The following is a 13,509-nucleotide window of genomic DNA, read 5'->3' as shown; positions in this document are numbered from 1 at the left end:
ACAAATATATATAAATAAGTGCATGCTAACGTTCCAACGTGCGTGAATGTATCAGCAGCAGACACACACACAAACACAAAAAAAGTTAAACATTACACATCGTGACAAGGTTGCGTGCACTCAAGGCCGACTAGTAGACGTCACTAAACTTGTTTATTGGCTATTTACATAAGTCTCACATGGCCGGCCAGCTCCTGCTTGTGTGTGTTTTCCCATGTGTGTGGCTTTTGGTCTCTATCCCGCCATCATCCATCACTATAATTGATGTCGCAGCACCCTTGGCTTTGGAAAAGACCTATTTTAGAGCCACTCTGACACGCCGGTGGTGGGACCGGCATGCGCGAGTGGCTTCCCATCGCAGATGTCGGCGCGGTCCAAACGCTTTGACATATCAACGGCTGTGGCTTTTGATGAAGAGAATTGATGTACAGGGCTGACAGCAGCCCTCTGTCATCAATGGAGAGTCATCTCTAGTGTTCTATTAGCCAGGGTGACAACATGTCCGTAGAGATGTGTTTAGCTTGTGGGCTACATATGGTCTTTGAGAACATTTGATGCAGCCCGCCATGCAATTCTAGCCAGAAGAGTGGTGCATATGGATGTCTTTGGGGCGGGACCTTAATCGGTATCAAGATCTTTGATCAAGTTCCGACCATGTGGAGCTGCGTTATTATTAGTTTTCGAGTCTCAAGATTTGCTACCATACTCAGCACACATGCAATGATGAAAATTAAATGCAGTACATCCGCATTATAGTGTCACCCACATGGTTCAAATTTCGTAGTAATTTAACAAAACTTGTTGGACAAGTTAGTCCTTTTTTAGACTTTTCTGGTGGTTTTTCAGGCATTGGTTCTTGAGACTTTTTTGTTGTTGTTGTGGGTCTACTGGGACCTATCAACCAAATTAGATGTTACCAAGCGAAATTGGTTTCTGGGGCAGAATTTTTATTTTCTCTTTTTTTACTTCTCTCTTTTTTTGGGGGGACAATAATGAAAACCTTGTAACTGAGAAAAAACGAAAAAAACATGTTAATCAGAAATTACAAAATCTTCAAATTTGGTAGCTGTTGGACAAAATCTCAAGCGGTCATGACTCCCCCGTGGTAATGGCCAAAATGGCGGCTTAAAGCCAAGATGGCAGATTTTTCAACAAAACAAAACCTTGCAATAGGAGGAAAAAACTGCTCCGAAATATAAGGTAAACGTAAAATTAGTAATTTTGGTGACGGACAAAATGCAATGACAAGTTTGTTTTTTAACCAAAATTGCTGACTTACTGTGTGATATTTTTCATTGTAAAGTTGAAATGATGAAATCTCTTTTAAAACCTCTTATCCTTATCAAAGCCCCATAAATGCGCATAAAATATGATAAATATTTGTTCCAAGATGGGTCCATTTTTATTGACATTGTGTTGAGTAAAATGCCTTAATGTTTGTCACTCTTCATCAATCGGGCAAACAGTTTCTTGGCAAATCTTTTTTTTTTGGCAATAAATCCGTACCCGCTGTTGTGTTTGTCATTGAATTATGTGCAATATATGTCAATGTAATCTAATTCATGGTGAAATACGTTTGAACCAATAATTTGGGTGCTTCACTGAAACAAACCACAGTCGTGTCATTCTAAATTTAGACAGCAGGGGCTCCCCTTTACCTCCACTCAATGAATGAACTCATAGCCCTGCAATCTAACACAAACTCATGGAAGTGATTAATCCAAATGAATTTTGTTTGGTTGTATTTCTTTTGTCTTAAACTCTGACACATGATGAGAAATCAGTAGCTTGAGAAGCACCCGGGACTAATGGTGAGGTGTCGGGGCTGGGGCAAGCAAAGCAGTCAATTGATCCGCCGGGTAAGTCCACATTAAAGACATATTTGGTTTTCTAGCGGTATCACATTATGACTGCCAGTGCGGTATGAGTGTGATACATTTTGTTTCCATGGCAACTGACCAGCGGCGACAACATAGATGCATGTTTTCGCTCCTCTTCTCCCCGTCGACAGCTGTTTAATTTGCTATTCAACTTCTTTCTCTTCCAGTCTCCTTTTTAATGACATATTGTAACCATGCCTGCCTGACAATCACAGACATCATCAAAGTGTACATGATGATAAAACTAACATGTGTCACGTCTCTATCAAGTCCATGGTTCAAATTTCGTGGACATCGGTCAAGTTTGCTTTTGAAGATCCCGTGAAAATGGCCATAATGACCATAAAATGGCCCCTTCAAATTTTCGGAAATGGCTTTTTTTGTGGGTCACATCAGGATAAATATGGCAACAAAAAATGATTTTCATAAGTGAACATTACTTTCCGTATGGAGATGTGGGATGTTTTGTGTTACATAATTGTCTTATTTCGATCTTTGCTTGCCCACACACTGTAGTGTATGCATTGCTCATTTGACCACATCTTTCTCGGCTACATTTAACCTAGACGAGAGAAAAAAGAAAAAAGAGAGAGAATCTCTGTGCAGTGATTGGATTACACTCAAAATGGTTTGCCTTTGCTTCCTTCTAAACATCAAATGTATATTTTCGGCTTCGACATCAGCGAGACGAGCTTATTCTCATTTTCTGCACGAGATTGACGAGATGATTGGCCAAGAGGAGAACAAAACCCCCCGACAGGCAGCTTAAGAGGGATGAGAATGTGCACAGTTATCTGAAGAAACACACACATAAACTGTTATGTTGTGTGTGTTGGTACAGCTATTGTCGATGGAATCGGATGAAAGTGTCAGTCGGAAGCTGACGGATGGAGGGGAGAAATGCCCCTTTTATGCTTTAGCCTTTTTGAGGAAGCACTCTAAAAAATTAGAATGAGAAAAAAAGGTCAAGGTAGAATGCGCTGTCAAACAGATATTAAATTGTATGCCATAATGTAATAAAAGCATTTTGATCGTGGAAGTCATGATTTTAGGTGGGATTAAAAAAAAATGAAAATTTTAAGCCATACTATATGCTCTTTGCATTGCATGGTGATATGAGAGAATTACTTGGCAACAATGAAGTCAAAAATGACCACTTTTAGAGGAAATGATGACATGCTAAAGTGTAAGTCAAGCAAAAATAAAGTTTCAAATAAAAATAGGGTTATTACGGACAAATGTAAATAAATATAAAGAAATGTAAAGCCCCCTCTCAGAATATATTGTAAACAAGGGAACCTGCACACAACATTGTGGAGCAACCACATGTCAGGCAACTAGACCCAGAGCGCTAATCGGCATTAACAATAGCTCTAACACTGCGCCGGAAAGATTTTGCACCCCTCAGTAGGTGCTGCAGAATAAAAAAATAAATGAAAAAAACACAGACAAACAAACATCAGCTCCCGGAACATAAACACGGAGCACACTTTATCAGTAGGTGCTGCTGTTTTGGTTAGCAACAGAGGAAGAAAAAACCCTCTTGCCCAAATCAGGCTCCACCCTACCCGTGACCCTTATGAGGACAAATGCTTGCGCAAATGGGAGTCACACGGTCACAGAGGGCAACCCAAAACCTGCTGCACTGGCTCAGACAGAGTGAGTATCGCTTTACAGCTGGATGCCAATCTCAAAGCCACTCACATGGCGGCTGATGAGGGGGGAACCAGAAAGCGTTCCCATGGATTGGCCCACATAAATCAAGCCCTCGCCCACAGCGCACAGAGGTGTCCTTTTACACGCCGATCTCCACGGGGGGGGAGCTCCCATTCCCTTGCATTAGTTCTGCCACACGTCCTTCACTTCTGGGTGTCGTGACAGCAGTTCACAGGACGTGAGTGGAAGGACTGCTTTTAGAGAATGTTATGAGTGTCAATAAGAGGTAATACAGTGGAAACTCCAAAGCCAAACTCTTAAAGGGGGACATATTATGGAAGATCGACTTTCTAATTGCTTGTATGTAAATAGTCGGGTAAACCGAAGTGACTGCCCACCAGTCAAGTGTGAAATGAAACAACCAAATAAATCTTTTGTTATCTGCCTACTTATGAAAATGCGTCTGTGAGCAAGCTATTGTGAACTACTGCTCTATTGTGATGTAACAATGGGGCAAATTTACATCACATTGCATTAAATGATCAGCTAGGCTGGGTGAAGATCCAGAGCCACTTTCAACCTCTATGACAGTACAACTTCACGGACTAAAACCAACTTAAGATGAGTGTGATTCTTTTGCAGCTACTCAAGTGAGGAGGCCGCCATTTGGGGAACCATCTGGAAGCGCGGCGAGCGTTGTTGACAAGAGGAAATGGGGGGTCAGAGCGAGTGATTACGCATGCAAGAGGCAGTTGGGCACAATTAAAACTAATGAGCCTTCAGCACTTAAAACTCAGCATAGGAGTGAGTGATTTTGCACCACGTGTCATCCAGATGGAAAAAGTGCGGTGTTTACAAAAGCTCGTGCCCGACGCCACTATAGCTACTAACTACTCTTTCAATCATTCCTGAATAACGCATACGTATCATGAAGAGCAAGAATTTTGTTCAGGGAAAGCAATGATTTGTTTGTGCATTTTCTTAACCACTTAACTGATGCAAGTTAGGATCCAAAATTATATTGAACCACATTGACTCATAACTTACGTTAATGGCCTCGATGAGGGCTCAATGGATGTCATGCCTCTGTCACTAAAAACTAGGGATGTTTGATACCACTTTTTTTTAGACTGATACCAATGCCGATACCATTAGTACTTATGATACACAGATAATTAAAAAAAAAGACATATATATCCCAACTACAGCAAATTTCCTTAAAAATGAATGACATTAATGGCAATTATATTTTTTCAATTTGCTCATAAAAGTCATTTTGCATAGAGCACACAATAAAATTTATTTTAAAAAATTCGATATGAAGATGAAACAAATAATCCAGTGGCCAGAAAAAAAGTCCCAATTATAATATGTGGCTGTACAACTTTTTTTTAAGGAATACAGTTAAGTGCAAAGAATTCAATTCAATACAATACAATAGGTCTTCAAGTAATTTAGTCATATCTACCATGTTAAGAATTCCTCAAGCTGTTTAGTGTATGATGTTTAATTGTATCTTGTTTTGAAATCTATGCTTTTAATTTGGAAGGCTGCTCTGTATTTCCGTTTCCTGTTTCACGTTCTCTGTTCATTACAAATATAATGCAGTATGTATAAGACCTATAATTGGCGTATGCGAGGGCCGGAAACGCCACCGTTTTATTTTTAGCACCGCAGCTCGACAACGATAACAAGGCAATAAGTGCACGGCAAGCATAAACGAGGCAATTAAACACGGTGAAGTTACATGAGCTACAAACATATATAACACACATTGAACCACAGATATAGGGTTTTACTCACAACAAAAGTACTTGGTAACGAACACCGAAATGGCGCTGCCAGAAGTAATGAAATTAACAAGTGTTACCTCATAAAAAGACACACAGGAAATGAACGAGACGGAACAAAACGTTCGTTCCCCCCAGTCTTTCTGACAGTTCCTGACAGAAAAATGGCCCGATTGCACCCCACGTATTTTTTTTTTTACTTGCCAAGGCCTAAATCTAATACCGCAATAAACCACATCACAACACACCTCGAATTAAAGCCTTCTAGCTTTCCAGAGCTGTGATTAATTCTCTCAAATTACTTTTCATCCTGATCACAAGTGAAACAAACAGAAGGGTGGTGGAATGGAAATATGGTCAAAGAATGGATGAAATGATGGATGGCTGGATCAATGGAACGGACATTGGACAAGTGGAACACCAACACCCACCCTGGTGGTGCTGCTCGCTGGCGGCTTGTCCGGGCGAGGGTTGAGCCGTCTGCGAGGGCGACTCCAGCTCCTCCACCAGGGGAGGGCTGCTGTTGAGCTGCCCCACCGGAGGGGGCCACGGAAGGTCCTTGATCACTTTAATCTCTACTGCAAGAGACGCCCGAAGAAGGAAAGGAGGATATGGACGACAACAAAGGGGGGGGAAAAAAAGATAAGAGAGGGAGAAGAAAACGGTGTGAAACTTTTAACAAGTTGAGGTAGAGAGATGGTTGTTGTGACTAAACAGGAAGCTGGAATAGAGAAGGAAGGAAAAGAGGATGGAAAAAGTTAGTTTGTGAAGACGCTAGCGCACAATTACGGAAGCGTCCCGCATTTGGCGGTAGTAACAAAGCCATAACAGATCCAGGATGTAAAGGTTTGCCGTCTTGTTACGGCGTTGATGTGGCCGCTTTGCCGGATCACTCTATGAAACGGACTACAAACTTCACGGTATCAAAAATCGTAGCCCATATTACATCAATCGGATATAAATCTGCATTTTTCACTGTCGCTGTTCTGAATAAAGAACACAGGCACAGAATGGAGGCAATTTTCTAACTTTGGACGTCGTATAAAAACCTGTGTAAAAGGGAATGCCAGGACAGCAGAAGGAAGTTTTGTCTTAAAGGGGAAGTTAACCTTAAATATTTCTTGACAATAATATGGTGTATGTGACCTGACTAGTCTAAACATTACGTTCTGTTTGATATTACATTTGTAGAATATGAGTTATGCAGCAAAATCTAGCCATTTTTATCCATCTCAGGGAGCAGTCATTTTGTCACTTGCTGTCAAGTGAAGAGGACATCACAGTTGCTCAAGGCTCAGGCAACAACCAATCACAGCTCAATTTCAGAAAAAAAGGTGAGCTGTGATTGGTTGTTACCACAGACCTGAGCAACTGGTGATGTCATTTTCACTCGACAGCAAATGGCAAAATGGCCGCCTTCTTTGATTTCCCCTTTAACGCCTGACTCTCACTTCTTTTGCCCTATTGTGTTGAAAAACAACAAACGGTCTTATTTCATGTGATTACTTAACATAATTTCTACCTTGGCAAACAGTATTTCCAAAGGCAGTCATTAACTCTTTGACTGCCAGACGTTTTCAGAAAAGGGATGCCGCCAGTGCCAGCTGATTTAAGCATTTTGACTGATTTTCAAGGTCCACAGAAAATGTTCTGTTTGGACTATGGAAACACACGTACTACCAAATGAAAGATTGGACTTTCATCTTTCATCAGAAAAAAAGAGTTTGTTTCTACCTTATTCCGTTCTTTAGTAATCAACAATAGAAAATGGTTAGTTTGACCCAATTTCGCCTGTGTTGGACCAAAATACGGAGAAATCAAGCTTTTAGTGAAACGATATTATTTCATGCATTCTAGTGAATTTGACACTTCTTTTTGTCCATGAATGATGCCACAAACACCTAAATAGTGCTTTACTTCTATAAAACACTACCACCAAGAATGAAAAAGTGTTTTTTGATAGCAAAATACGTTTATTTACATTCAACAGTGTAACAATTTGACAACAATTTGGCAAACTATTTACAAATGTGTGCAACTGTGGTGCTATTTACAAATATGTGGATGTTTCAACGACAGTTTTTCTTTTTGTAACACTCTCCTGCGTGCAAGGAGACGCAACAGCATTTGCACAAGATTGCCTCTTCGCGTGCGCCACTTTCTTGCCGGCCGTTTTTTTCCGGGGAATAGCAAGTATATACTGCAGTGTGTCATCAAGTCTAATATCAGGATCATGCTACGGTTACGTTACGGTGGTGTTACGTCTCGCTTCCCCGTGTCCTTCAGTTGCTATACCGGGTTGGTAGATGTTCTGATCCATTTTATCCACTCCATTCATGGTGGCATCGTAGTCCAGAAACAGTGTCTTCTCCGTGATCAGACTGTACCCGCTCCTCCGATGAATATGCATTGGACTCGGGGTACTCTTCATTGTCCGATCGAATGTCCGCTTGTGCAGCTCCGCGTTTTCCGGCCTTAGCAGCGCTAGCCGCGCTAGCCGCGCTTTGCCGGTGGGGCTTACTACGTGTTCATAACAGTCACGTTGGCGTAGAGCTTCATCTTCATCATCATCATCAATCTGCATTGGTCGATGCCAACTCTCCATCGCCCGATCGAATGTCCGATTGTGTAGAAGTACCCGGCCGGCTATTGTGCGCGTTTTCCGGCCTTAGCAGCGCTAGCCGCGCTAGCCGCGCTTAGCCGTGAGGCTTACTACGTGTTCATAACAGTCACGCCAAAGCTTCCAACTTTGGCGTAGAGCTCGTTGTCATCATCATCGTTGACATCAATGCGCTTTTTAGTATTGATTGATGCTTTCCGTCTTTGAAAAAAATGCTCAAGCTGAGCTGCTTGTAACCGGTTGCTTGGTCAAGCCATTGTGGCTTGGATCAGCCATTGTCTCCTCAACACTCTAGCTCCGCCTCACGTCTTCTACTGACGCCCACGGTGGGCGGCCCATCCAACCTTGTGCAAAGAGAGTCATCGCTGCCCTCTAGGGGCCAAAACGAGTCTTTGACTAATCAGATCAGCCTGATTCTTTCAGCACAGCTGCCCAAGGCTTTCCTGCACCCGTTTTTGAAAAAAAAAAAAAAAAACATAGGGGACGTCTTTTAACGTCCTCGGCGCCCTTCCCTAGGTTTATGCTAAACGTTTTATAACGTTTATGGCAGTCAAAGAGTTAAGTTTCTTGAGGCTTGTTTATTAGCATGCCTTTTTGTTCCGCTGCCATTTCATTTGGCTGCGCTTAATTAAATCAGCTAATTGCTAACGTGCGCATATTCAAAACAAGACGGTCGTGTTTAAGCCGCAAATTGCGCGCACCAAGAACCCCGTTTTTGCCCCCATCCGGCTTCTCAATGCTGGTATCCATCACATTATACAAAGGAGCTCCATTTCAGAGCATGTTTGTGTGAAAGAGCGCCATTTGTGTGAGAAAAGGATGGAGACGTGGTGAAAGTCTTTTAGCTGGGCTGGCCAGCGGGAGCCTGTGAAGCGGGTGAAAATGTTACGAGTAGGCCGTGTGTGTGTGTGTGTGTGGGCCAATGTGTGCGAATGAAGATAAGAGCGGCGGCGGGACACGTTTGAAAGAAAGAGGATCGTCTTGAAGGTTATCTGCACGCCGTCACCAGCAGGACGACAACGACGTTTTTTCCGGGATGCTCCCGCCGCTGGACCGTAAAGCCAATCGATGATTTATTTGAGGACTTTCTGGGTTGTCAAGCCCAGGGAAGATTAATAAAAAATACATAAAGGCGACACACCTGTGGCAATGTGATAAATGGTGATGGTAATCTTTTCTCAATGTACACTTATGTTACAGTATCGTACCAAACAACTAATAAGGTACATAGTGATATCAATCTTTTCCCCTTATGCAGGTGTATCGATTGTTTTCTAAAGCTGAGCCATGATTGGCTGTTGCCCGAGTGAAGTCATTTTCAGTCGACAGCAAATGGCAAAATGGCCGCCCTCTGAGATGGATAAAACTGTTGAATTTTGCTTCTTAACTCATAATCCATAAACTAATGTTCATCAGAATGTCATGTATAAACTAGTTATGTTATATCCAAATGACATTGTGAGTGGTAGAATGCTGAATGCTGGACATTTGTCACTAACTACTTAATTGCGGCATTTAAGCAAGTTATGCACAAGCTATGAATGCAGAAAATTAATTTTGCATCACTACTGCCATCTGTGGCCAGAAAATGAAACTGCATTTTCCCTTCTTCACATACACAATGCGGACATGACATCACATCCACAGACAGAGGGAGGGAAATCCGAACCCGAATCCAGTCTGAAAGCCATTGGCCAGAGGCTTGCAGGAGTTCCCAATTATGAACAGCTAAGGTGTTAATCTACTAATTAAAAAAATGTTTCAGTCATAAATGGTCAAATAAAAAGGCTATTGTAAAGAGATTTTGGGGGTAATTGTTACAAAGTGCCACTTTGAGTCTATGTAACTGATCTAGAATCAGTATAATTATTGTTGTGTAAACATTTTGCACAGGATTTATTAGTGAATAAATCAAACCTTTAAATAAATGTTTTTGTGGTTTATTACTTTGATTAAAATCTTATAAAGTTGTAATAGTTTAGAATGACAAAAAAAAAGAAGAGAGAGAGAGAGAGATAGAGAGAGATAGAGAGAGAGATTGTATTTTTTTGTCGTATTGCCGAGCCCTAGTTAAGACTAGTGGGGGCCCATACAACATATCATTGAAAATAAAATTTTGGGGTTGACTTCCCCTGTAAAATACACTATCCAACAATTTTTCTTTTTTGGAGGGAAGGCTCAAACGGATTAATGGCATTTCCATTCATTTCAAAGGGAAAATATAATAATAAATCAAACTCTAATCAAGGCAACACTGTATATCAATACCGCATTGTACCAAGCAACAATACATCACAATATCATTTTTTCCCCCAGATGCTCCTGTAGATAGATCGAGATTTATACCAGATAAAAGTATGTCTGGACTCTGCAATGAATGATCCCAAATAGAAACTCTCAATGGTGAATGCACTTTTGAAAGTAGAGCAAATGAAAGTTTAGATGTAGTACACACCACAGCGTGAGAGCTCATACAGATTGAAAACGCCAGCACACTTCCTCCTGCTCCCGTGCAGGCTTCCTCATTTGTTCCGCATATCATAGATCATGGTCACTCCTCAGCTACTGACTCATCCATCAGCGCCTCAGTCAGCGGTGGCAGCAGAAGAGGCTTTTGTTGCCACTGTGTGACTGAGGCTAGCCGCTAGTACTGAGGTCACGGCAAGGATGAGCGATTAACCAAAAGCACAAGTCCGCACACACTCTCGCAACACCTTAACAAGGCTTGGAATTTACATTAAAAAAAAAAAGGTTATGGAGTGTTATTGCGCTCTCCTTGGCTGATCATTAACAAGGATAAATAGTCTGGCATTGTGGTATCAGACCCTAGTGGGAGGGCAGCTGGCGGCGCGCGACCGTTTTACGATAGCATTCTCATCATATTTTGTTTGGGCGACACTTTCATTTTCCTATTTAATGTGGCTGTGTAAATTGTGAAGGTTTTTGATGTTTGCTGGAACGGCCTATTAAAATTCAATTGCCGGCGAATACATTAGTCACTGATATTACCGGGGCCATAACGTCCTTCTCTAGCTTCAAGAATACAACAGAGGACAGTTAGTGGCTATTGCACTTTGAGAACAGTAAATGTGATGAAAAGTGGATAAAATGTCTGTGGATGTGCAGTCTGATACATACATCTGATACTGATTTTTTTGTCCACATGCTGGTGTATCAATAGTCTATACCAACCAAAGCTATGATAAATAGCAATATTAACTCATTCACTCCCAGCTATTTTCACTGAAGCAACCCCCTTCGCTCCCGGCTGTTTTACTGGATTTTGACTGATTTTGCAAGGCCCACACAATACTGTGTTCTCATGCTATAAAAATATGGAACCTACCAAAAGAAAGATTAGAGTATCTTCTTTCATCAGGAAGAAAAAGTGTATTTGTATCTGTTTCCATTTTGCAGCAATTAGCATTAGAATATAGCTATGTTTCATCATTATTCACAAACCTGTTGAAAACACTCGGGGAAAGAGCTTGTTGCAACATGGCCCTGGTTGACCTCTTATACTCTGCTGCCACCTGCTGGCCGTTTTTTGTAATAACTACCATAAACGCGACGTCAAAGCCTTCTGTATGGTCTAGCATAAAAAAACCACAAAAAACATAAATACATTTTTGGGACTGTAGAAATATTTAAAATAACGTTTTTGGGGAGCAAATTAGTCAATCATCCATATGCAGGTGTGTGGGTAAAATATCTTAACAGCGATGCATCACAATATCATTTGTATTCCACGTTTGCGATATTGATCTTTTGTCCCACCCCTGCGTTATATTCCTGACTTAATCTTTATCGCTGACATTTTTTCTTGGCGAAGTCATTCCTCCACATTGAAGCAATTTCTCGGGGAATCCATAGCAACGAATGGTTAAAAAGAAGTGTCTCTCCTCTGGACATTAAATCAGTCCGTATCCCCTGACGCCGGATCGTAAGATGGCTGCAGACATCAAATCTTTTCCCGTTGCACATCTCAAAAAGAGGAATTACGCCAGCTGAGGCCTTGATATGGAGAAAGGCTCCTTGATGTACACATCTAAAGGGTGTTTCAACACCTTGCAGAGTAGCAAGCCTCAGATGACGAGGCTTGGACTCAATCCGCATGTTTGTTTGTTTCTTTATGTCCTGCATTTAAAGACACAAGGTGCATCTTATTTTTTTAAATGGGATCTTTAATGGCCCGGCCAACAATGGCATGATAAAAAAAAGAGACATGTTTAACGAGGGGCTTTAAATAAATGTTGAAGTGTCAGTAAACAAATGTCTGAGTGCTGCTTGTGGGCAACATGATGAGTCAGAGGTAGCATGACTGAGATGACTGCATCTGTTATCTCAGCAGAGATAGAGAGATTAATTCATTCTCAAAGAGGACAATTTATGTAAAATTGACTTTTTAATGTCTAGTATGTCCCGGATGGTGTAGTAGTGGTATATTCGCTTGACTTTGGTGCAGGCAGTGTGTGATTACTAGTACTAGCAGTACTTTTATTTGTATTACTTACTTATTACTTTAGTACTTGACATGAATTACAAAGTAGTGCTAATGGTGGCTAATATGTACACACATACACACGGTGTGTCAAATCAATCGAATATGATAAAATTCTAAAGAAAACTTGCAATATTTTCACACTTGTTGCCTTTGCACTCCCCCTGCTAATGTTATTCCAACGGCGTCTACCATCAAAGCCAGCTGATTTTCACTTCAAGAGGCCGACCTTTTCTCATCCTATTAATCAAAAGACCGCAACCTGAGGGCATCCCCCCCCTGCATAAATCCCAAATTGAGCACAAGATTTATGCTTAAAACATCATATTTAAAAAAAAAAACACACACACACACACACACACACACACACACACACACAAAAGACAGAAAGACAAAGAGGCCCAGTTGCACAGTGGTGGTGGTACCTGTGGGGGATTTAGTGCAGTCCTTTCTTCTGTGGGGAACTGATCCAGTGCCACTTATAGAGCCCTCGTAGCTAATGCAGTCATAACAAAGCAGAGCTGTTCAAGGATACAAAAAAAAGAAAAATATATATGTACACATATATATGGAGGGCTGATTAACTATTATGATATAATGTTTTTATGCATACTGTATTTGTTTGTCTAGAACAGCCCTGTTTTGATGTTATGGCTGCCTTAGCCAACTTGGCCTTACATGCACCTGCCTGCACAACCAAATATGTACACCCATCCTCCTTGCTTAAAGGGAAAAACAGTACAAAGAAGGAACACCTGCGAATAAACACGGTGACAGGTGCTTGGAAAAGAGAAAGTGGGAAAGGATGCGAGTTTAAAGCTGGAAGAACAGTGTTAGTGAAGCAGGAGAGAAAATGGAAATTGGTTACAAATGACAAGAAACGATAACCTTTTCAGAATTGATTCAGTCTGATAGGAAGCACCACAGTCAATAATCATGTTTCTACCAAGTGGTACAATTTCAGTTTGCTTTGACGGCCACACTAATCGATTGGTTGATTAAATGATAAGATTTTGTCCACTGGAAATGGTCCTCAATTGAGGCTTGTGTATCGAATCAACT

General features: G+C 41.2%; 1 protein-coding gene across 6 annotated transcripts in view; it reads right to left on the bottom strand.

Moving 5' to 3' along the window:
- Window positions 1-13,509, bottom strand: part of shf (Src homology 2 domain containing F) — an 82,146-nt gene that overhangs the window by 9,808 nt on the left and 58,829 nt on the right. The window contains exons 4-5 of one of the 6 annotated variants that reach the window (XM_086070556.1): window positions 12,873-12,968; window positions 5,758-5,904 (exon numbers count right to left, since the gene is read on the bottom strand). The exons of 1 other annotated variant lie outside the window; for it this stretch is intronic. In XM_086070556.1, coding sequence (XP_085926682.1) covers window positions 5,758-5,904; window positions 12,873-12,968 — 243 coding nt within the window. The remainder of the gene's footprint in view (window positions 1-5,757; window positions 5,905-12,872; window positions 12,969-13,509) is intronic. 4 more of the 6 variants (XM_086070557.1, XM_086070560.1, XM_086070558.1 and 1 more) reach the window with 4 other exon arrangements.

Source organism: Leptonotus elevatus, chromosome 3, assembly GCF_054856555.1.
Source record: "Leptonotus elevatus isolate MCC_2025b chromosome 3, RoL_Lele_1.0, whole genome shotgun sequence".
In the NCBI taxonomy this organism is placed as follows: Eukaryota; Metazoa; Chordata; class Actinopteri; order Syngnathiformes; family Syngnathidae; genus Leptonotus; species Leptonotus elevatus.
Note: the sequence above shows the minus strand (reverse complement) of the source record. Positions and strands in the feature narration are given on the sequence as shown.